General features: G+C 43.5%; 1 protein-coding gene across 2 annotated transcripts in view; it reads right to left on the bottom strand.

The window, feature by feature from the left end:
• The window catches only part of SRGAP1 (SLIT-ROBO Rho GTPase activating protein 1), a 245,843-nt gene that overhangs the window by 66,694 nt on the left and 153,597 nt on the right, over window positions 1-25,552 (bottom strand). For both annotated transcript variants that reach the window (XM_054025469.1, XM_054025478.1), the window contains exons 5-6: window positions 14,085-14,267; window positions 13,483-13,611 (exon numbers count right to left, since the gene is read on the bottom strand). In XM_054025469.1, coding sequence (XP_053881444.1) covers window positions 13,483-13,611; window positions 14,085-14,267 — 312 coding nt within the window. The remainder of the gene's footprint in view (window positions 1-13,482; window positions 13,612-14,084; window positions 14,268-25,552) is intronic.

Raw genomic sequence — 25,552 nt, 5'->3', positions numbered from 1 at the left:
AGAAAAGCACAATATGAACGAGAGGGGTGAAATATTGGAACGGCCTTCCGAGGGAAATGGTGGGGGCGACGGACCTGTCTGGTTTTAAGATTAAGTTAGATAAGTTTATGGAGGGAATGGTTTAATGGTAAAACATAGTAGTCAAGGAAAACCAAGCGATGGTACGTAAATAGTATAATGGCCAACAAGGGTCAGGCTAGAGACTCTTGCCTACATGCTCGGGGTCTTACTGATCGCCATATTTGGGGTCGGGAAGGAATTTTCCTCCAGGGTAGATTGGCTGAGCCTCTGGAGGTTTTTCGCCTTCCTCCGCAGCATGGGGCAGGGATCACTAGCAGGAGGGTCTCTGCCGATTGAGGTCACTAAAACACAGGATTGGGGACTTCAACGGCAGAGTCCAGGGAAGGGTCTTGTGGCCTGCAGCATGCAGGGGGTCAGACCAGATGATCATAATGGTCCCTTCTGACCTTAAAGTCTATGAGTCTATGAGGAGAGGTGGCGGGCTGAATCGCGGTCTGAAAATGATAGGTGGTGTCAGCTTGTAGACAGAAGGCAAGAGTCGATGCTCCGGCTGCTGGAGCATCAAACTGATATACTCCAGCGTATGGTTGAGCTGCAGGAAAGGCAGCAGGAAAGGCTACAGCCCCTGTGTAACCAACAGCCCTCCTCCCCAAGTCCCATTGCCTCCTCACCCAGACGCCCAAAAACATGGTGGGGGGGCCTCCGGCCACCAGTCACTCCACCCCAGATGATTGCCCGAGCCTGGGAAGGCTGGCCTTCAATAAGTGCTAAAGTTTTAAAGTTTTAAACTGCAGTGTGTCCTTTTCTTTCCTTCCTCTCCCACCCCTCCCGGGCTACCTTGGCAATTATCCCCCTAGTTCTGTGATGAATTAATAAAGATTGCATGAATGAGAAGTAACAATGACTTTATTGCCTCTGCAAGTGGTGCTCGAAGAGGGCGGGGGGAGGGTGGTGTGGTTGGTTTACAGGGAAGTTGAGTGAACCGGGGGTGGGGGGGTGAAGGGTTCATCAAGGAGAAACAAACAGAAGTTTCACACCCTAGCCTGGCCAGTCACAAAACTGGTTTTCAAAGCTTCTCTGATGCGCACCACCCCCTGCTGCACTCTTCTAACCGCCCTGGTGTCTGGCTGTGTGTAATCAGTGGCCAGGCGATTTGCCTCAACATCCCACCCCGCCATAAATCCCTCGATTGCCTCAACATCCCTCCCCCTTACTCTCTCAGATATTGTGGAGCGCACAGCAAGCACCAATAACAATGGGGATATTCTTTTCGCTGAGGTCTGAGCGAGTCAGTAAGCTGCGCCAGCGCGCTTTTAAATGTCCAAATGGCACATTCCACCACCATTTGGCACTTGCTCAGCCTATAGTTGAACAGGTCCTGACTACTGTCCAGGCTGCCTGTGTACGGCTTCATGAGCCATGGCATTAAGGGGTAGGCTGGATCCCCAAGGATCACGATAGGCATTTCAACATCCCCAACAGTTATTTTCTGGTCTGGGAAGAAAGTCCCTTCCTCCAGCTTTCGAAACAGACCAGAGTGCCTGAATACGTGAGCATCATGTACCTTTCCCGGCCATCCCACATTGATGTTGGTGAAACGTCCCTTGTGACCCACCAGGGCTTGCAGCAGCATTGAAAAGTACCTCTTGAGGTTTATGTACTCAGTGGCTTGGTGCTCCGGTGACAAGATAGGGATATGGGTTCCATCTATCGCCCCACCACAGTTTGGAAATCCCACTGCAGCAAAGCCATCCACTATGGCCTGCACGTTTCCCAGAGTCACTACCCTTGATATCACCAGGTCTTTGATTGCCCTGGCAACTTGGGAATCAATTTGGAGTGGGCAAATCTACTGTGGGGGCTGCTGTGATCCGACTGACCGGTAGCTGTCTGGCGTTGCAAGCTTCCACAGGGCTATCGCCACTCGCTTCTCAACTGTGAGGGCTGCTCTCATCCCGGTATTCTGGCGTTTCAGGGCAGGGGAAAGCAAGTCACAAAGTTCCATGAAAGTGCCCTTACGCATGTGAAAGTTTCGCAGCCACTGGGAATCGTCCCACACCTGCAGCACGATGCGGTCCCACCAGTCTGTGCTTGTTTCCCGGGCCCAGAATCGGCGTTCCATGGCATGAACCTGCCCCAGTAACACATGATTTGCACATTGCTGGGGCCTGTACTTTGTGAGAGGTCTATGTCCATGTCAATTTCCTCATCAATGTCGTTGCCGCGCTGCAATTGCCTCCTCGGCTGGTCCTGGTTTTGCTTTGGCATGTCCTGGCTCTGCATATACTCCAGGACAATGCGTGTGGTGTTCACAGTGCTCATAATTGCCGCGGTGATCTGAGCGGGCTCCATGATCCCAGTGCTATGGCGTATGGTCTGAGAAAAGGCGCGAAACTAGTATCTGACGGAGGGAGGGAGGGGCGAGTGACGACATGGCGTACAGGTACAGGGAATTAAAATCAACAGAGGTGGCTGTGCATCAGGGAGAAATACAAACAACTGTCACACAGAATGGCCCCCCCAAAGATTGAACTCAAAACCCTGGGTTTAGTAGGCTGTTGATTTCACGGAGAGAGGGGGAAGCAAATGAATACAGAACAAATCTATTTTTTACATCTTAAGCTGGCAGCTGACGGTGCAGCATGACTGATTGCCCTCGGTATCTTCTGGGTCCTTGGCAGAAAATACTGGGCGCTTGGCAGAAAATAATGTACTAAGACTGATTGATAGCCATCATCATCAAGAGAGTTCGATAGGACAGAGCATGTCTGCCCAGGTGCCCATGATTGAACTGCAATATGATGACGATGGATATCAGTCTTAATACACCATCTACTGCCAAAAGGCAAGGGGCTGCTGCTATGTGCAATGCAGCCCCACGTCTGCCAGCACCCAGATTGCCGATGAAGGCTACCAGTAATACTGCACCGTCTACTGCCAAAAGGCAATTAGTTAGCTGCTGCTGTGTAGCAATGCAGGACCACGTCTGTCGGCACCCACATGACATATGGTGACGGTGAGCTGAGCGGGCTCCACGCTTGCTGTGATATGTTGTCTGCACAGGTAACCCAGGTAAAAAGGCGCGAATCGATTGTCTGCCGTTGCTCTGACGGAGGGGGAGGGGCCTGACATGTACCCAGAACCCCCCGCGACACTGTTTTGCATCATTCAGGCATTGGGATCTCAACCCAGAATTCCAATGGGCAGTGGAGACTGCAGGAGCTGTGGGATAGCTACCCATAGTGCAACGCTCCGGAAGTCGACGCTAGCGTTGGTACTATGGACGCGGTCCACCGACTTAATGCACTCAGAGCATTTTATGTGGGGACACACACAATCAGCTGTATACAACCGATTTCTATAAAACCGGCTTCTATAAATTCGACCTAATTTCGTAGTGTAGACATACCCTGAGTGTAAAAATTCCCTTCAATGGAAACAAATCTTTCACCTCGCCCCATGTTTAGGACTCTAATCACTAGTCCTAAGAGATTAAATTCTGCTCTGAAATCTGTGACAAAAAAGGTTTGTTTCTTTCACATTACTGACCACAAAACTGCTGTGATCAGCAACAGCTTTCAGCCTTAGAGGTTACTGCAGGTCATTTACTGCTGATGGGATAATGGCCACCCAAAACACAGTACACGAACCAAAGTCTACAAAAGAAGGATTTCAATCTCAGTCAAGTGCATGTCCAACGATAGCCTTTCCCCTCCACATTGGAAATTTGTGTTACATTTACTGAAACCAAAGTCCCTAACTTTTTAATCTAACCGCATCCATATTTTAAAGGTTTCCAGACTAAAAAAATAAGGGTGTTAGCATTTATTTGTAAAGGAATTACCTCTCTCTGTTTTTCCCTATGTTATGTGTTAAATAAGCTTTTTAATTCAACTCACTATCTTGGATGAAAAAACAGACAAAAAATGATGGTAAGAAAGAGGATCAGGCCAGCTGTTTTTATTTTATGAGTATTAATTCCAGCCAAATTTCATGGACGCTAAACTAAGAGGAAAAAGAAATACAAATGGCAATGGCTAATTTTACTATAGTGGCCAGTTAGTTACTAGTTTTAAAACTACAGGCAGTTAGAATCTGAATTTAGGAAAATAGGAACTTTCAGATTTGTATTAATGAAATAACTTATTGATTTATAGAGGAAATCACAATTACAAGCACGTGAAATTTTGATGTAGCTTCCCCAGAGAGCCAGAAAATGGGGTTGCAGCCTTCATCTTCTGATAGTCCCAAGGATTCCAGGATTCACCCCTCAATGCACTGAGCAATCATAATCAAGCACAAAAATGAAAACCACAATCATCATTTGTTTGGGTAAATAAGGCTGCCTGGGACTATCTTTGAAACTTATCGGTACTGCTTCTGAATCAAGCTGAAGGGTTTTTCAAGTGAAGCAGGATAACCTCTTTAGCACTTCACAGCACTCTTATTGCCAGCAAGAGAAGTGAGAATTAGACCAGAATTTGAACCAGAGACTTCCGCACAGTAGATTTGTACATGGAGTTTAATATTTGGATTTGTGCTTCAAAATTAATATGTGAATAAAAATAAAATTTGACTGAATGACAATTTGCCTTTACTTTGTTTAACAAGAAAATCCAGACACTCTAAACCCCTTCCCACCCCCCAAAAAACAAAACCAACCAAACTCTATGAAGCTTGGCACCTCACAGGCTTGGGTTAAAATATACATATATATTTTCAAACAATGCCCCAATCCAGTGGCGTAGCCAGGTTCTAAGTGCAGGGGGAGCAAACATAAAAAAGGCGCCCTACCTTGGCTCCTCCTCTGGTCACGCCCCCCCCTGGCTCCTCCTCCGGCCGCTCCACGCCCCCCTGCTGGCTCCTCCGGCCACGCCGCGTTCCACCCCCCTTGGCTTCTCTGGCCACGCTGCGGCCATGCTGCAACCCCCCTCGGAGGGGCTCGGTCCGGGAGGAGGGGTCCGGGAGCGGCCCGGTCAAGGAATTTTTTAGGGTGCGGTCGGAGGGAGTGGGGGGAAGAGGCGAGAAAGTTTCACGCGCCCCCGGGTGGGACTCACCAGCTGCCGAGCGACCTCGGGGGAAGCCATGACACCGTGCTGGGCGGCCGCTGTGAGAAGGGGAGGGGAGAGGTGCGCGGGAAGCTCCAGGCGGGCTGGAGTCTCGGACGTGTCGTGAGTGGGGAGCGGACGGTCGGTCCCTGACCTCCCCCCCCCCAGACACCCCACTCATTGGTTCATTGGGTCCGCGCTTACCTGGCTGCCCAGGTGCCTCTGATGAGCGACCTCCTTCTCCCCCACAGCACCAGGGAAAAGCGTCCCTGACTGAATGCCACCGCCTGGCTCGCTGGGCCCGGGAGAGAGCAGTCCAGGCGCAGACGGCAGAGCCGCTGAGCTCTCCTGCCAGGTTGATGGGGCTGAACGTGAGCTCCCCGGAGCGCAAAGCTCAGCCCAGTACAGAGAAAACATAGACAAATTTGAACACGGGCGCTGGGGGTGGGGGAGGCGAAGCCGTTAGGTCACTATGAACAGCGGTGCTGGGAGTGAGTTTAAAAGAGAAGTAGCCCAGCTTTTGGCTGGATTTCCGCCAACTCCCCAGATGCTGATCCCATGCTTTCCCCGTGAGAAAGAGTCCAAAAGAGAAAGCCGCTTCCAGTAACTGGAAACCAAACCTCTCCCCCTACGTTTTATGGCTGAGTCTGGCGCAACCTAAGAGCCGGCTCCCCATGGGGAACGGAGACCAAGCAGCCGGTACATCCCCCTGCAGGCGGCGCTGCTCAGGGGGCACTTTGCACCCCACCGCCCAGAGAACTGGAGCAGCAGCAGCACCTGTGCCCGGGCAGCAGCAGCGCCTCCTCCCGTCCCTCACTTTCTTCTCCTGTGCTCCGAGCCGGGCGCCCCACTGCAGCCCCTCCATGCTGTGAAGCCAGCGGGACTCTGCTGAGTGCCGGAATGTCAAAAGTGCTGAGGGGAAGCGGCTGCTTCCCCTGCACCCCGCTAGCTAGACTACTGCCCCAATCAAAAACACAATTTGTTGTGGATGGATTAGAGATTTTTGCACTCCATGAAAGGTTTCATCAGGCTGTATCCCAAAGACTACTAAGAAAGAAGAGGATGAAACGTTTAATCTACCACCAGAGTGGACTTGCAACCACAGTTGAAAAATAGGGATGGCTGAACCATTTTGGAAGGGATACGAGTCACCATTTTTTAACCTTCCTCCATTTCTAGAACCAAAACTGTTAAGATTCTGATACTTTTAGATAAACTGCTGTCACTGCTAGGAGTGGAATTGTCAAATCTCTCACAAAAGCACATTCTCTCAAGATTTTCAGAGACTAGCCTGCAGAGCCAAGATATCTGGAAAGTTTGAATAAGCAACCAAAACGTTTTGACATTTATCCAAACTGAACTCAACCTCTGAACCTCTGTGAGCTTCACTCATCAATAACAGAAAGCAGAAGTCCTTGTGGTTAAAGAGATCCATAGCCAACTAATGGGTAGCCATTGAAGCTGGACAGATGATCTGAATAAGCTCTCCCCTAGCAACTATTGAGGAACTGTGCAAAAGACTTCAGGAGCAGACTGCATTTGCATAGATGCAACTGCTTTGCCTACATGATCAGTAATCAGACCTGCTTTGCAAAGTGATCAATTTTGGATGTTTTGGGTTAAAGTTCACTTTAGATTTGGACACAGGTAAAATAAAATAATGTTATGCTTTTTGTATGAATAAAGGGCAGCAGAACTGTACTTAATATGCCCTAATTGAGAAGGTGTTACCTTAGCTTCAGTAGCATAGCTGGGGGGGATTAGGGGGAGCGGCCGCTCCCACGGAGCACATTCCCCCAAAGTGGCGCCTTTTTAATTTTTACACTCACTCGGGGGCGCTTCCCAACAGGGGCGGCACATCTGGGTCTTCGGCGGCACTTCGGTGGCAGGTTCTTCAGTCACTCCGGGTCTTCGGCAGCAATTCGGCAGCGGGTAATTTGGTGGCGGGTTCTTCAGTCTTCGGTGGCAAGACTTGGGTTTTTCTTTTTTTTTTTTCTTTGCTGCTTCGTGGCGGGTGGTGCCTTTTTTTATGTGTTCGCTCCCCCTGCTGTTAGAACCTGGCTACACCACTGCTTAACTTCAACCTCACTTGCTCAGTGGAGATAGTGATGCCAAGTCCAAGTGAAAGTCGGAGGGGGTGGGCACACAGTGTAGACTCTGTTTAAAGTGCCAAATCCAGAGATAAAATAATCTTTCTATACCTACGTGAGATTCCCCTGTTTATGCTTCCCAGGATTGCATTAGCTTTTTTGGCCACAGTGTCACTCTGGGAGCTCAAGTTCAGCTGACTATGCATTACAATCCAAAAATCTTTTTCAGAGTCACTGCTTCCCAGGATAGAGTCCCCCATCCTGTAAGTATGGCCTAGGTGTATACATTTACCATATTAAAAACCAATATTGTTTGCTTGTGCCCAGTTTATTAAGGGATCTAGATCACGCTGAATCAGTGACCTGTCCTCTTCATTATTTATCACTCTGAATTTTTGTGTCATCTGCACACTATCAATGATTACTTTATGTTTTCTTCCCAATCCATTGATAAAAATGTTAAATAAAGTAGACACAAGAACCAATCCCTGAACCACACTGGAAACAGACCCACTTGATGATGATTCTCTGTTTATAGTTATATTTTGAGAACTTTCTGTTAGCCAGTTTTTAATCTACATAATGTGTGATGTTAATTTTACATCATACTAGTTTTTAAATCAAGATATCATTCAGCACTAAGTCAAATGCCTTACAGAAGACTATTACATCAACACTGTTACCTTTATCAACAAAATTTTTACTCTCATCCAAAAAAAAAGAAAAAATGATATCAAGTCAGTTTGACAGGATCTATCATTCATAAACCCATGTTAATTTGCATTATCTTACCCTCCTTTATTTCTTTATTAATCTACTCCCATATCAGCCACTCCATTATCTTGCCCAGGATCGAAGTCAGACTGACAGGCCTATAATTACCTGGGTCATCCCATTTACCCTTTTAAAAAATTGGCACATTAGCTTTCTTCCAGTCTTCTGGATCTTCCCCAGTGCTCCATGATTCAGTGAAACATTAACTGTCCAGCAAGCTCCTCAGCCAGCATTTTTAAAGCTTTTGGATGCAAGTTATCTGGACCTGCTAATTTAAAAGTATCGAACTTTAGTAGTTTCTGTTTCCAGAGTAGCCTTAACAATGCTGTAGCAACTTCTCAAAAAACTCCACGCATCATGGTGCAGCCTTTAGCTCCTTCCTCCCTTTCCCCTGGGCTACCAGTGCTCTTATAAACTATCCCTCTGGAGCATGCCCTGCAGCTGCTGAGGGGTGGGGCCTCCCTAGCCCAGGACTGCTCTATGCCATGCCTTGGTTTAGTGTGGGGTCTGCAAACCCCATCACAGAAACTTATGAAATAAAGATGGTGAGCTGCATACAACTTAGCCTTATTTCAAATTTGATGTATGAATGACTACGAAAGTACAATCATGACATCTTTAGAGGACAAATCAACTTCACTGAGGGTTTGGTCAGAAGCAATACCCACAACAGTTCGAAATCCTTTAAACTCCTATTCATCCCAAACACTACTACAGAACATAATTACAAGGCCTCCAAGGAAGAATGAATAGTGAATATTTTATATATTCCAGGGCTACAGGCAGATTTGCTGTTGATGCTGTTCTGTTTTGATTGCTGTTTCTTCAGCATTTACCGTTGGATTATGTGGGTGCTTGAAATGTCTGAAAAAGGGCTCCTACCTTCCTATTACAAACAGACAAATCTTGTAATCTGAATGGCATAGCAATCTTCAAATAACTGAACAACGATATGCACCATATGGAAAGATGTTAATACAAGCACTCAGATTAACAGGGATGTGTACTGTACTGCTGCTCAGAGATCTCTAGTTTTAAGAAACATCCCCACAAACCAAATGAAACTTGCTCAGTCTAGCTGAAAAACATTTGTTTTCCAGTTTTTCCACACAATACAAGTCAAATGTACACACTCTCCCGCATATGAAGTAGATCTACAGTAGGTCCAATAGAAGGGAAATAATCTATTTAAGAGACATCCAAATTCCTCTGCTTGAATAAAAAGGAAAGAGAAACAGTTGTACATATTAAATAATGTTTATCCTACCACTCCTTTTACCAAGGTTGGCCTCAAAACTTATTTCATAAAATGCTCCCCAAAACAAATGCTTAAGATTCAAGGTACATTTTTATCTGGCTTTTCTTATGAAGGCTTAATAAATTATTAACTGCACAGCAGCATTTTAATAAAGAAGCACTAAGCTTTGTTAATGAAATGAATGAATTGAAGAGTTCAAATTGAGTTCAGGGTTCAGCTAAAGAGTTACAATTTAGGATCATCTGTATGAATTTGCCAAAATCAAGTTGTATTACATTTTAGGGTGCTATAAACACTATCAACTGTTACTTGAAAATTTTAACCCTGTTCATTCTGTTGCAATACTCCCAAAAGAAATTATTTACTTTGTAGATCTTTTCAAATACAGAAATGTGTACGTGTACACACACAATATTTAAACACATCCTATAACATGCGTTCATTAAGATAGGGCAGCCTGACAGAATACCTCTTCTGTATTAATTTATTTGCATAATTAGACAATTTACTACAATCATATACAAAATAGTTCATTGTACACCTGCACATAGCTAAGTCATCACTGCAAGATATATGTATCCAGTGGCATGGGTTGCTACTCAGTATTATGTATTGAATACTGTAATGGGGTGGTCACTTGCTCCGGCCCTGAAAGGGTTAAAACATCCCTGGGAAAGGGCTACCCCAGGGAGCCAGAAGGCTAGGCTGATGGAGAAGGCAGCCACAGTTGGGGCCACGCCCCAGTCAGGCCACAGCTGGCCCTATAAAAGGCTGTGGCCCAGAAGCTCAGAGAGTCTCTCTCTAGCTGTGGAGAGAGATGGGCCTGAACAGTTGGGCCAGCTGGTGGAGGAACAGCAGGCCCTGTTACAACTCCTCCGTCAGGAGTTTCAGAAGAAATGGGGAGAAGGGTATGAGAAGCTGAGTGCCAGGGCCAGGAGGCCTGTGGCAGAGCGCCAGACTTGCTACACCTGAGGGTGGAATGGACATGTAAGATGGGACTGTCCCTACTGGGATTGGGGGCAGGGCGCCTCACCCAGGGAAGGGACAGGGGTGAGTCCCTAGGACAGTCCGCTGGGTGAAGGAACCCAGGTGGCTGCCGATGTGTTGGGCCTGGGGGCAGCGAGGCCACATGCAGTGGATGTGCCCAGGCCCGATGCGGAGGGTCTGGGTTAGTCCCAGCGAGAGGGTGTGATCCCAGATGGACCACGAGAGGCCCAGGGCAGCAAGGAGGTGGGAAGCCTGCTCCATCCCACCCCCAATCCCTCCTGTATGATCAGCACTTAGATGCAGTGGAGAATTGACTTCATAATGTGTACATGCAAGGGTGCATGGGAGGGAGGGCAGGTGATGACAAGGTAGAGAAGACAGAGAGCGAAGAAGCAACTATAACTCTGAATTTCCTCACTTTTGTAAATTTAAGTCAGGACTGTAACATTGCATTAATATTTTTACAGCATGAGATTTCTTAAATTCACCACAACATGTGGGCAGTGGGAAGCATGTTTCATATTGTGATTATGAATCAAAAGCTTTGAGAGAACTTTTCCATTTACAAAACACCGTTTCCTTTGTGAAATAGTAAACACTTAAAAAAAAATCTATACTGACTTCTTATATAGACAATATTCTGATTATATGAAGTGTCTTTCAGACATTCATGTTTAAACAACTTCTGAATATGGCTCTGAATCAATTTCCAGTGACAAATAATTATAGTTGAGTCCCATAAAGCAATGGTATAGATGGCGTCCAAAATCAAATCCTTCATTTAAATTCTTTAAGGAATGGTCATATTTAAAACAATTTTGCCTATTTAAAATTGTTATGGCACATATTAATCCATGGCTTGAAAAGCTACTCATCCGTTATGAATAGGTAACTTTCCCATGCAAGTGCCACTAAATTCTGTTGATTTTAAGTTTTCTTACATTAAAAAATCCAGTCTTTATGATTGTGCCAATAGCTTCTGAAACATGAACCTCAAATGTTAGCCAATGTGATGTTGCCTTTGTAAGTCCGTAGACAAACAGCTTCAGTGCTTCTGGTAGTATCTTTCCTCCAGGTCAGTGAAAACTGTTTGGTCTGGTCAGTTTTCACTCCTGCTATTGAAAACTCTGTGGACATCAGTGAAATTGACAGAATCAGGTCAATTTTCCAATCTGCAGCTTGAGAAAGTTCTTTCCAAAACTGGAAACAGGCACTGGAGCTATTCTCTGGGGAGGACAACTCAAAAACAGAGGCCAGACAAGGGGATGATTAGCAGAGACATCACCAACACCCTTGCAGAGGAGGCTCTGTAGTGGTGGTGGTAGAAAAACAGAGAAAATATCCTCTTTCCTTCCTTCCAGCAGATAAACGGGGTGTACCTTTGTCAGACGCCTACTAGCTAGAGCAGGGGTCAGCAACCTTTCGGAAGTGGTGTGCTTCATTTATTCACTCTAATTTAAGGTTTTGCATGCCAGTAATACATTTTAACAGTTTTAGATGGTCTCTTTCTATTAGTCTATAATATATAACTAAACTATTGTTGAATGTAAAGTAAATAAGGTTTTTAAAATGTTTAAGAAGCTTCATTTAAAATTAAATTAAAATGCAGAACCCCCCGAGGACCGGCGGCCAGGACCCAGGCAGTGTGAGTGCCACTGAAAATCAGCTCGCATACCGCTTTCAGCATGCATGCCATAGGTTGCCTACCCCTAAGCTAGGGGCTACAAAAATGGAGCCCCCCAACAGGGTCCAGGGACAGCAATCTAAGAGTCTGGGAGAGCTTGATTTCTCACTTAAAGTGTTGCCCCTGTATAGAGGAGCCTCTAATCTTAGATTAGTCCTCTGGCATAATCCTCTGACTTTTAGGAGTCGGGTAAATTTTTCAATGCTACGGAGGTGAATTGGGGTGAGTGGAGGTGAATTGGGGTGAGTGGATGTGGGTGGGAAAATGACAGAAAAGACAAATATGGGTGCTGAGGGTGAGAGATTTTTGGGAGAAATGGCAGACAAAACAAAGGGGAAGAGAGAGAGAGAGAGCATGCAACAGAGTAAAAGAGAGGAAGAGAAGAGGATACTGAAAAAGAGGAAATAACTGATATTGAAAACACAGCAAGAAAAGATATGCCATGTCTTAGAAAAAAGAAAGGAAAAAAGGTATTTGAAGGCAGAAGGAAAATAAATATTAACAAAAGCAAGAGCGATTATGTAAGTTACATTTTAAAATGTATATATTAAAAGGAAGTTGATTCATAATATTATAATTAAACACAATACTACACAGCTATTCTAGTCCATTAAATTGCAGTGGGTATTTTTCACCTTGGCTAGTCAGTGTCATGTACATTTTTCAAGGTCTGCAATAAACCCATGCTATAAAAGAGTCTAGCAAGCTTGTCCTATAGTATAGAACATCTTGACATCAGTGCATGACATATATATGCCATTTAAAGTGTAGTTCTACTCTGAAAAGTGATTTTATATATAATATATATGGTGATCCGATGTTTCCTATCTCAAAGTTTTCTGTATCTAATACAATAAGTTTACATTTTTTTTTTTAAAATGCCAGGCCTACAACCTCATCCTGGGCTCAGAATCAAGCTGGGTTCCTTCCATCACTTGCATACAGATTCTGCAGGCCAAATTCTGATATAAGTTACACCCATGTAACCCCACTGCCTTCAATGACTTTGCATAGATGTAGCTCATTGAAACTCATCAAACATTTGTGTTGATGCACAAGGTGGAGTTGATCCAGTACACTCAGTTGTAACTCTGTTGGCTATGCAGTGCTAACAGGACTAAAAATCAGTAAAAATGTATTTTTTGCCATTAAAATTAACATAAGTGATTCTGAGTACACATAAAGAACAGGGGTTTTTGAGTAAGGTACCATTTTTATACGGTCACTTTACAGAGTAAAACCACAGTTTAAAGTCTTTAACTTGCAGCATTAAAATTCTTCATTCTTGTTCCAGAAACATTTCCCCCAGAAGATGGAAATGTCCAACCATTTCTGTGTTTAGTGCTATTGTTGCCATGTTTTCTCCAGTCACCAAGGGAAAAAATTTTGCCCACTAAATTTTAAAGACATGAACTCACCTTCCTACCGGCATTTGTTTTTGTAAAATATAAAACTAAAAGGAAAACCTATTGGTTACATTATGAAATATTAGTGATCAATATACTATATGATCAGTGACAAATGTAAACATTGTATACTTCCTCTTGGAAGATGAAAAGCAGAAAAAAACCCTACATATTATTCCCTAACAGAATATAAGTATAAACATCAAGTACTTACATCAATTAAATCTGAAAGGTCATGAATATAATACTTGAAAACAGAAGCGTTGGTTGCTTCAAGGGTTAGTAGGTACTCATTTCGGGCTTTAATAGATTTCAGCTTGTTTTCAGAGTATTTTGCTTGACGCTGAGAAAGAAATTGTGTATTAATATAGTGAGAAAGTTTGAATACCTCAACTTTATCATGCAGCAAAATAGATAAGTGTGCATTAATTGTTACTATCAACTAGAAAGAAACTTCAATTTTTGCTATGCATTTAACAGAAACACAATTTTAAAACCCCATCAATAGAAAATGTAATTTATGAACAAGCCACGTAATGAGGAAATTACTGGGAGTAAAAACACTCACTATCTCTGAATTGCAAGTTCTCTGTAAGCTACTACTAGTTTATAACATTAATATATCTAACTAGCTACTTCTAGTTTATCACAGATTATATTAATCTCATCATATGCCACATATTTCCTTAATGGACAATCTCTCTCAAACCATTCTATAGAAACATATACATCTAAGATACAGCTTCAAAGGAATTGCAGAACTGAATTTACTTCAAATTAAGCAGGATAACTAGGGTTTCATTAAAAGCTTTTTACTTTTTCCTTCATTTTCTCAATCTTCTTCACAGAACTCCTCCTCTGGTGCCTCTCCTCTAGTCGAATATGAAAGACAGGGTCTCCTGACCTCCCAATCTGTTTTTCTTCTTGCTTCTCTGCTTCCTTCAGCTTGCTTTCTGCACTGATGCTCTCTGCATGATACATATGGTATGTTTTCATGACCTGTGGAAGAGACAGTCAAAGAAGAGTTAAGGGGCAATGGATATAAAAAAGCTTCTCATAAAAAAAATAAATCACAGGACCCCTGAATAAAAACACCATCTTATGAAGTCTTGAATAAATATCTTTGCTAACAGCGTTTAGATTGTATTTTTCCTTCCTGCTCCGTTTAATTTAATCTCAAGAGTTAGCAGCAGACATGCATGCCTTGCTCATGTGACTTACTTTCAAGGTTGACTGTACATGACATTAGAATTGCTATTGTTCTGTTTGCTATTTATACTGCACTTTGCATCTCCAAAGCACTGTTCTAACCACTCTGGATAAGGAGAAAAGTGATGGAAAATTAGTCCTAGTTTAAGCAGGTTTGACTTTCCCCCTTACCTCTATCCTGGAGAAAAAAGCAAGTAACATACACCTCACAACAAACCTTTTGGCAATGGAGTAAACCCACCACCCCAAAGTAGAGTGGGCATGCACCTGTCTGTTTTTTTGGTTTCTATATTGGTTTTGGGGAAAGAACAAAACACAGAATCCTCAAGCTGATAACTTCCTCTCTTCTTCCGGCAGATATCACCTTTGGGCCAGGCCATGAAGAGGATCTTCTCCTCAGATGAGTCCGCCAGCAGGAAGTAAATTGGCTGTTCCTGCTTCAGTAGGTGGGATGCGCTGAAGAAACAGACTCCCTTGGGGAGTTACCCTGAAATACCCCCTTGGAATAGAAGCAGCTTCTGTAGCTGAATAGTCAGCAAGGCCTAAGAAGCTTCCAGAGGCTGGCAGACACTGAGGATGACTCCCAGCTGAATAGGTTCAATGGTGAATTAGTCTCATCTGACAGCTGAAACATGGCTTAGCACAGATTCTCAGCAGCCTGCTGTGTGCTATTTCAGGTGAATGTAGAACAGATGTATTTTTAAAGTTTTGTGCAAAAAACCCCAAAAGCTTTTGGAGAACTCTAATTGTGCATAATGTATGTAAGTACTAAATTATTTAGCACTTAAGCTGTTGATAGAACTAAAATGTGATCTATATTGAAAATAAAACAGCAGACTGTTCACTTCCTTCCTTAATGAACATAGAAAAAATTGTACAGCATTTCAAAATGAGTTGCTTTTTGAATACCTTTGCAAACATAGGATTAGTTTCTATGCCAAAATACCTAATATAGGGAATACATATTATTATATTACAGCAGGATGCACTCAGAACAGCATGGCACTGCCCTATGCACTATACATATGCATAGTAAAAGATACTCCCTGCCCCAAAGACCCTACAATCTAAACAGACAAGACAGACAAAGGTTTGGAAGAGGAAGCAGAGATACAGCAGGGCAGAGGCTGAGTTGGAAACACCACGCGGGCCTATTGAGTCCCAATCGTACATTGCTTAAATATAACTGAATGTTATGTTTTACCTATTATATTTGGCATTCTTACTAACAGCAAGAAATAATCTATGCATAGGGATTCATATTATATATATATATATATATATATGAAATAAAAGAACTGATAAAATACAACAGATCATAATTTTTCAATTTTGTTTTGTAAAATAAACACAAAAGAACAGCAAGTGATGAGATTCCATTAAAGATGACATGAAAAGGAAATTAAAAATATGGGTTGTGGCCTTTAGAAGATACTTTTTTTTATATAGAAGGCTTACAAGATTTTTTTTTTTCAGCAAAAGCTTGCCAGCCCCAGAATGAAAACCATGTTCTTTTAGCTTAGAGCACCATCCGGGCCAAACAGGAAAGTCACTTAGTTTTTCTGTCTCCGTTATTTTTGCCAGTAAAAAGGGCATAATGACACTTAGCACTTTTTCAGCTGCAGACCTCAAGTTGCTTGACAAAAGTGGCTAAGCTTGAGTAGTGCTGTTTTACAAACAAACTAGGCACTCAGATGTGAAGCAATTTTCCAGAGCGCCCCTGTAGTCTAGTGGATGAGATATAACTCTCTCACACTCCCCACCAACTGTTTACACATGAAACAGAAGCTGTGACATTCCAGCTAGCTGCACTAAGGGAGTACAGGAGCCACTATTGCTAGGAACTAGCTCTCTCGGAGGACTCCAATAAGCCCAGGCTAGAGTGCCATTCCCTCAAGCCTCATATCCGTGGAGAGAGCTCCTCCTTCATCTCAACCTCTCCTTACACATAAGGATTACAGAATCCACAGCATCCCAATAGACACTACTTCAAAAGCAAATCTTTGTCAACTCCACCCTGTCCTGCAGCCTGGCCTTGACTCTGTCTCCTGAGGAATAGAGAGTCCATTTGAAATACAATGTTTTCAGATGGAAATGTGAATCTGCTATTGTTATAAGTAAAACATTTGATTACTAGAATTGAAAGAGACTTGCGTTTGTCTGTTTTTGCAGTATACCAAGGGCTGGTCTATATACAGTGTTTGCACCGAGACAACCGTATTGGTTTAGAAAGTAATACAGTTAAATTGGTGCAGCCCTAGTGCAGATGCAGTTATATCAGTACTGACATTAACATATATCTCATGTGTCTGCATCCTCACTGGAAGGTTATACCACTTTAACTATGTCAGTTTCGAACAGATGTCGTTAAATCAGTGCACAAAGTGCATATAGACCAGCCCTTACTTTGTGCATTTGGCTTGTGCATAGTGTGTTTTGTTGATGGCACTTCCTAGCTCATGCAGTATTATTACATCATTCTCAGGCAAATCTCTGGAGAGCTCACAAGCACAGTCCTCCCCAGGTTCTGCCAGTGGGTGTTTATCAGTAATAGCAGCAACACTTTAATTGCAGAGGCAGCAGGCAGATATTTGCACAAAATGAAAAAGATTAGAGGGGTGATTGGGCCCAAACATTTTTGGTGTTGATGTGAAGTTGCACAGTTTGCTCTTTTTCTTAATTTTCTACCATGTTTTGTGGGATGTTCTCTCTCTCTTTGCACTAGAGGATCTAAAATGATATCAAATAATAGAAGAGATGGGTAAAAACCTGCCTTGCCCAAGGCTTCTGCTTAACTGAAAGCTTATGGAATGGACTCTAAATTCAGCAAACAGACTAGTTAGTTTCATTTTTTGGTAGTCTGTTTCACTTTCTGGCTCTCATGCAGAAGTGCAATGTTGCAATGCTTATTTTGCAAATACTCATATGAATATTGAAATCCGAACAAAAAGCTAATGTTTATTTTTTTTTAAAAAAGTTATGAAAATGTAAAAACACCCTACATTTTGCAACTAAACTGCCAGTCAATGTCTCTTTAAATGAATTACAAATTCTCAGTACAACCATTAGTTTTAAAGCTGTCCATCAGAATTTGTCTCTCTACTGGAATGATTAAATTATCCTACAATGTATTTTCTTATTGTTTTGTTTATTTAGTAAAAGCCCTCCCTATAACATAAACAAACATCTTCACTTCTAAATATTATTAAAGAAATAGCAATTTCAAAAATATATAGATGTTTTACTCTTTTTGTGCAAATCTACAATATATTTGGAAAATTCAAAGATAATGTAAAGACAAGATCAATAAGATTTATGATGCATTTCCTCCCTAACAGCAACATTTTAAAATTAAAAACAAAATTTAAAAAATAATCAGTAATACATATCCATCTTGCTCATCAATACTTAGATATTTCAGTGGCAATTCTTAGGGTCCAATTTAGTTACAGAAGTCAATGAGAGATTTTCTTGTACAAAGAGTTCTGAACTGGGTCCTCAATCTATTATTTGGAACAAATATCCTGGTGAAATGTACAATGCTCCTCTCAATTTCCTGACAAACTGTTGAATTGATAGGCCATACTGTCAGAGTATCTGTCACTGCAGTGACTTTAATTAGTCCCCAAAGTGGTTATTGATCTGCCATCAAGTGTTCATTGAAGAGGAAGAGCAAGGTCATAATTTCACAGATGCTAGGCTGTCATCATGACAGATACGCTGTGCTCCTATTCTGTATTTGACAGACATCTTTAAATGCAGTATCAGTCTTCCTATAAAATGAGTTTAATTCTGCCCATTTAGCAGGTGTTACAAATGCATTACACTAGATCAGCTGTTTTAAAATAAGGATTTCTGACCCACCACAAAGTCAGCCTAAAAGTGTCTGGAAAGGGTTATGCTGCACCAAATTACAAGTATTCTATTTGTAAAGAAATAGATTGCATACTACTCTTGAGTTTAGTGTGGAAGCCTCGGTGTCACTGATAAGAGTTCAGTATGCAGATTGAGGGCAGCATATTGCACTCACATATCCCGGTGAAGGGCATATTACAGACAAATTGAATAATTATTTTTGTTAAACGCACAAATTAATTGTGGAGATCCATCAGTAAGAAAGTAATTTATACTATGTAAGACAACTGGGTTTTGTGGGGAGACGGAGGGAAGTTTTCTTGTGAAAAGGCTGTTTTTCATTTTCTCTTTGCTATCATGTTATATGATTGTTCCCATCGCTCTGCATTTTTCATAGTAGTGAATTGAGGTCTTGCTCAAAAATTTTAACTTATTTTCTTGAAAACTTCCCATCCCTCAACTATCAGAGCTGCCCAGAGCACCAAGATGTAACACTAGAAAGTTAACATATGGTAGCATTATCTGCTGAGGGAAGGAACAAATCTAATTTTATAATAAAACTGCATAATTAATAGTCATCCCTTGTTTATCATGAAAATGCTACTCATCTGCATCAATGGGTGAGGGAACTTGATGGGGTCAGTGATGAAAGGGGGACATTTGCTAGAGGACAATAGGTAGCTCCTCCCCCAGGAGCCTCTGTCACCCATTTAGCCAGCTGGGGGAGAGGGATGCTAATTGACCAGCATTCCCCAGATCTCAGGATTTAGACCAGCGCAGGGACTATGTGGAACCTCTTTCGGCTCCATTCCAGCAGAGAAAGGGTTACTCATCTGCTTCCAGCAGCAACAACAGCAGTCCTCAAGTTGCAGAGGAAGGCTGGTAATTCTGGGTAAATTCTGGAGCCCCTTTCCCCAGGGGCAGAGGGTCTATCCCACTGCAGAGGTTGTACGTCTGCCTCCCTTGGCATGGGGGCTCTGCCTGCTACAGGAGGGATTCCATTACGACTCCCCCAGAAACCACATGAGGGACCCAAAAGAGGGTAGCCCTGGAACTGTGTCCAGGGCTAGCCCTAAACCAAATGGCACCCTAGGTGAAGAGCGTCTTTGGCGCGCCCCCCCCATTTGTTAAACTTTTGAATACTTTATTTTTATTGCATTAGTAGCCCATTTAACGACTTTGCTGCACTATTTTCATGCATGATTTATCCCTGTCATATAAGACAATAAATGAGGCTGGTGATGGCCTTTGTTTCACACTATTGGTGGTTTAACATCCTTTATCATGCAGTAAATGTCCCAGAAGTGGATAATGGTGTTACCGATGCTCTCTTGCTTTCAGGACGACCAATTGCAGATGTAAGCAGAGTCAGAATGGGCTCTACCCTGACATCTGGTGGGGAGCTGTGGAAAAGGACTTCAGGGGCTGATCTTGTTTACATGGGCACACCCACCCTGCCTAGCATGATGAGACTGCTTGCCCAAATGGTCACTTTGGCTGCTGTGGGATCCCCAGTCTCTTTGTTATTGGGGCAGGAGTAATAAAGTGTTGTTATCCTCATTATGCGAATCAAGAACAGTAGAACTGTACTTGGCATTTGATGATGGAGGGACTCGCCCTCAACTAAGTAGCACTTGCGAGGCAAGGGACATGGGTTCCAAAACCCTCTGAATGGAAAAAGGTGGGGGACAGATGTTTGTATGTGGTAGCATAGGTCCCTTCTGAGGACCCCAAACAGCACTTTGATTCCTTCCCTCTCCATGGTGTAATAACATAGCTAATTTTTGACTCCATTAGGAGTCTTGATATATGCTGCAAAGCTAAAATTGCTGATACCTAGGTCTAAGCATTAGACCTACTTTGGGCTAGTAGTGCACCAGCACTGAGGCTTCCCTACTAACAGCTGAAATCACTAAAGAGCTGAAGTTACTAAGAGCTGAAATCACTGAGAGCTGTGTTAAGTGTGTATGTGGGGGGCTAAAGACATAGTGGTGAGCAGCTAGTAGGCTGGCTGGCGGAGAGGAGCGGCTAGTGGGACGGCTAGTGGGGAGGAGTGGCTAGCAGAAAGGAGCGGCCCAGGGTGAAGACTGCAGCAGAACCCCATGGAGAGGCATGGCAATCGGGCACCAAGACGAGCAGTGGAGCATGTAAGGTCCTCCCCATACCTGCCCCCCCCCCTTCCACCCAGGTTGGGAGGTAAACTCTGCAGATGAACTTCTGAACTCTGGGGGGGTTGCACTGACCAAGGACAGAAACTGTGGGAGGGGTGACTTTTGGGTTGCTGGATTCAAGAACCAAAAGGAGAAGGACACGGCCCCATCTGCTTGGGGTCTTCTGGTTCATGGTTTTGTGTTTATGAACCCTAGTTGTGGTGTTTTCCCAATTTAATGCTGAGTTGTTTACCTCATGTTATTAAAGATTTTTGCTACACTGAGACTCTGTGCTTGCGAGAGGGGAAGTATTGCCTCTTTGAGGCGCCCAGGGGAGTGTGTGTAATTTTCCCAGGTCATTGGGTGGGGGCTCGAGCCAGTTTTGTATTGTATTGTTGAAAGGGAACCCCTATATACTGAACCCGGCCCTTGCTGCTGTCAACTCAGCCTGGCAGAAGGGTTACACAGGAACAAACCCAGCTGGCCAGCAGGGACTTGCAGCCAATGCCCCAACAACTTTGGGATCTTGGCTCACGACAGCAGTAGGACTAGTTGAAAACTTGGTTGCCCTGAGGACCTATAAGGCCAGCTGTTTAGAATTAGCGAAATTTAGGGCTTCATTGTGGGTGGCCTATACCCACACATCAAGGGTCACAACAAGTGGTGCCTTTGACCCTCCACAGGTAGGCTCCCTTCACTATCTCTGGCCAGCTAGTGGGCCTATCCTTCTGGAGTAGGTGGGCGAGTTTCCCAGACCCATGCAGGCATTTCATAGCAAGGAAACTGTTAGAAGGGTGGTCCTGGAGGGATGGGTGCTAGACTGACGACAGGTTACCCACCCTGTTGGAGTTTCCAAAAGTTCAGCCTGGGACTGCAGCTGTGGGAGGCCGGCCATTTTATTTAAGGTGGCATTTATTGTTGCTGTCTTTGGCGCTTTGAGAGTGAGTGAGCTTGTGTCTACGGGAGCTGCAGACAGGTCCCAGCATGCATTAAATGTAACAGATATGCAACTCTTGGGCTTATAGTACTCAAAAACAGACCAGAAGGGAAGAGGGGCCTATGTGGTGTTGAAGGAATGTGCAGATGAGCACTTGTTCCCTGTAAAGATGATAAGAGTCTCACTAAAATCCAGAGCCTGCAACCAGGCCTGTTGTTTTCACGTGGTGATGGCAGCTTCCTGACCAGGTATCAATTCAGCACAGTACTGAAAAACACCTTGCACTACGGTGGTCTTCACCGGGGTAAATTTGGTATTTATTTTTCAGAATCAGGGCAGCGATGTCAGTAGCTGCAGAGGGTTTTGACCCACGTTAGGTGCAGGAAATAGAGCACTAGAAATCAAGGGCTACAGGACTTATGTCTGCACCAAGGAAAAGATGGCAGGGAATGGCAAAATATACGTAACCCAATGTGTTTGTTTGTTTTAGAAGCTACCCAGAGCGTATGCAATGTTTAGATTTGTGGGCACCCTATATTGCACTGGGGCCACAAGATGCTGCCAGGACAGCAGATGGATCTCAGCTGAGCTTCAGTGCTGAAGCTGCATCCAGAAGAGGCATGCAGTGGGATCAGCTTGTACCACTTCTGCACTCACTGACAGCAAAGGGCTAGGAGCAGACTGAGCCTTGTGAGCAAGATTAGAAAGGAAGTAAATAATAGGGTCACCAAGATATTCCTAGAGAAAGGGGGTTCCATGATACATCATGGGGACATCCATTACAATCGGCCAAAAGTTTTCAGGGATGATGGTATATATCCATCTGACGGAGGTGCTGATGTACAGCTACGGCATGTGCAGAGCAAGTGGTGCGATAGCAGGTGGCGTGGTTGGGTGGAGAGTGACCAAGCTTGTTGCTGGCACTCCCTGTGGCTGGTTTCCAATGCAGCTAACAGAATAAAAAAAAGTTTCTACAGGTAAAAGACCTGGGATTTTGGTGTTGGGCCTTGGGCTCATGTGATAGGATGAGACCTTCTGGCCTTCGTGGGCTGAGCTCCTCACTCTGCTGCACTCTCGGTCCCTCTTGTAGGGGTGGGGGAGGGTGCTAGGACTCAGAAAGAACTGCATCCTGCAGGGTAGGGCTGAAGAGAACCTACCCTGCCTTATGGGTTCTATGGTAAGTACTGCACTGGAACCAATTAAATGGCTGGTATATGAAAGTATGGGTGATGGGTGGGAAGTGCCCCTCCCCTGTGTTAAAGTTGCGGTCTGCCACTTAATTCCATGCACGTGTCTGTCCTCATTTTGCTGCTGTGTCCACATCAATAGGTATTTAATAGAGCACCAACTTATCATTGCTGAAATTACTGTCTTTGATTTATTTCAAAACTGCCTCCAGTAAAGTAGTATTTCTTACTGGAAATTGAGTTTGTGTGTGATTCATTAATCTAGCCAGCTGGCACTTCCCCTGAGAAATAAAGCAAAATCTTATACTAATTTCCCATTTTCCTTGGTCTCTCACGCTTGTGTTCAGAGGACTGGTGGTAGACTGGATATTAGATATTTTCATAATCCTACTCACTTCCACACCAATTTCTGATGCAAGTTCTGGAAATATCACTGATGTTTTACTGCCATCATGGCATTACTGACCTCACTATTTATCAAATCTCTAGTACTCTGCAATAAGTTGGACATAGCTTCTGTGTAACATCACTGTATTTGGTGGCACTCCTGTGCAGCAGAATGAAAATTCGGTAGCAACTTCCTTTAAAATTAAACACTGGAGATTTTAAATGAATTACATAAGGAAATGAAATATACAATCGGTACAGCAGCCCATGTTACTTATTTTAATAATAAATTCATTTTATTTTGCACTGTCACCATATTTTCAGACTTCAGCATACCACAGGTTTTTGTATTGCTTATGAAAATTGTCAGGGCAGAATGTTTTGACAGCTGAGTCGAGGATACCAACATGTATTTTTAGGATGCCTCAAAAATTTCTGGTCTTTGATATACACAGCAGATATTGTCTGTCATTACTATCACTTAACTTCTGCCAAATGGTTTGATTGGAGTGGAGAAGCACCAAAAGGATCATTCTAAATCCAGGTTTAAACGCAGTTTACTTACCACTTAGTGCAGTCCCTCTGAATCTATTAAAACTGCATATAGCCAAGGCTGGATTAAGGCAATCCAAGGCCCTAGGCTCACAGCTACATTCCTGGTGCCCAGTTTCTCAGTTAGAGCAGCAAATGCCCATTGAGGTACATGAAACAGTGAACACCTCTTAAAGCTATTATTTCAGGCAGTTTGTAGACATCACTGCATACATTACACTCCGGTGATCTTTTCAAGATTGTCTCTCCTACCATAAAGTCTAGAGGGATTTACTGTGTTTAAATGAAAGCGGATACTCTGATTTATTTATTTGGCATATGCAAGCCAGGCCACAGTGTTCTTCTCAATGATATTTAATGCACGAAGACCTCCAGAAAATTGAGTCATTTTGCAGTCCTCAACAATGTGTATCAGGGTTTGTGGCTGCCCACACTGACATACTGGACTGTCTCTAAAATGCTACCGAAATTCCACTGCAGCACAAATTCCGTGTCTGGTACAAAACCGGTTCAGGAGGGTCTGTTGCCTTTGTGGAAAATCAAACTCGGGTTGACACTGAGTGGGGTCCGAGATAAGATAATTATTTCTCACTTTCTCTGTGGACCATGAAGAAGAAGAATCATAGAAGATTAGGGTTGGAAGAGACCTCAGTAGATCATCTAGTTCAACCTCCTGCTCAAAGCAGGACCAACCCCAACTAAATCATCCCAGCCAGGGCTTTATCAAGGCCAGGCCTTAAAAACCTCGAACGATGAAGATTTCACCACCTGAAGCTCACCACGTCATCCACCATAAATCTTTCACCCGTAAACTTATCCACAATGGGTGCTGTGAAGGCAGACAACCATGTGGTGGATTAAACACGTCTTTAATTAATGGTAGATGTGCATGTGGGACTAGTCGCTGTCAACTATCTCTGACAGAAGCATTGAGCCTGCATAGCCCTGCACTGTTGTCATGAGCATTGCAAGCACAGGATGTACAATCCTCCAGTATTTGCAGAGCTGCAAGAAGAGCCAAGGGGAACATGACTATTTCCTGGAGGTCAGAATGCTGTGTCAACACAGGTAATGTAGTGTCTACATTCGCGCTGTGTTGACCTCAGTACATCAACCATGGTTCAACGCCTCTTGGGGAGATGGTGTTTGTATAATGGTTAGCTTACATCAGGGGGAGACAAAGTTAAGTGTTGACACATGAATAACTGGGTTGATGCAAGGTGGCTTATGTCAAACTAACTTTGTAGTGTAGACCAGGGCCAACTTAGTTTGGCCCTGTACACAGTCATGTCTCCCACACAATTGGAGTCTCTCAATTAATGCTCTTTTCAACAGCAAGACTCACAAACAAAAATTTCTTTTGACGTTCAGCATTTCAGTGACAGCTTGACATCTGTCAAAAGAGTAACCTTGATTCTGGAGAATCCAGACAACAACTCTGTTGATAATAGAGACTTTGCTGGGTCAAATGGAGGGCAGAAAAGGTGTAGGGGGTTATGAGACCCAATAAACAGAAGGGGTCCTCTGCTTACAATGTCTATTTAGCACAACACCTTGACAGAAGTGTCTTCATTTTGGTGAATCTGGGCAGATCTTGAAAAGCCTGGCCTGGGAGTTATGAGTGTGTACCTTTATGGATTGTGGATACTGGATTGTCTGCAGTCTTTTGATGAAGCATGGGCAGAGCTAGTGGGAAATGACAGATTCCAAGATTTTTTATGTTTTCACCTGCCTGGAAGTATTTTGTTTATTTATCTTTTTAAAGCTCTAGCCTTTACTGTTGCAAAGAGGCTCTACAGTATAAACTAATATTCTGTTGCTTCATTAACCCAATCTTGCAGAAAGAGAAGTTTAAGGGGTGACTTGATTACAGTCTGTAAGTATCTACACAGGGAACAAATATTTAATAATGAACTCTTCAGTCTAGCAGACAAAGGTATAACACAATCCAATGGCTAGAAGCTGAAGCTAGATAATTTCAGACAGGAAAGAAGGTGTATTTTTTTT

Source organism: Malaclemys terrapin, chromosome 1, assembly GCF_027887155.1.
Source record: "Malaclemys terrapin pileata isolate rMalTer1 chromosome 1, rMalTer1.hap1, whole genome shotgun sequence".
NCBI lineage: Eukaryota > Metazoa > Chordata > Testudines > Emydidae > Malaclemys > Malaclemys terrapin.
The sequence above is the reverse complement of the archived record's forward strand: the minus strand, read 5'-3'. Positions and strand labels throughout refer to the sequence as shown.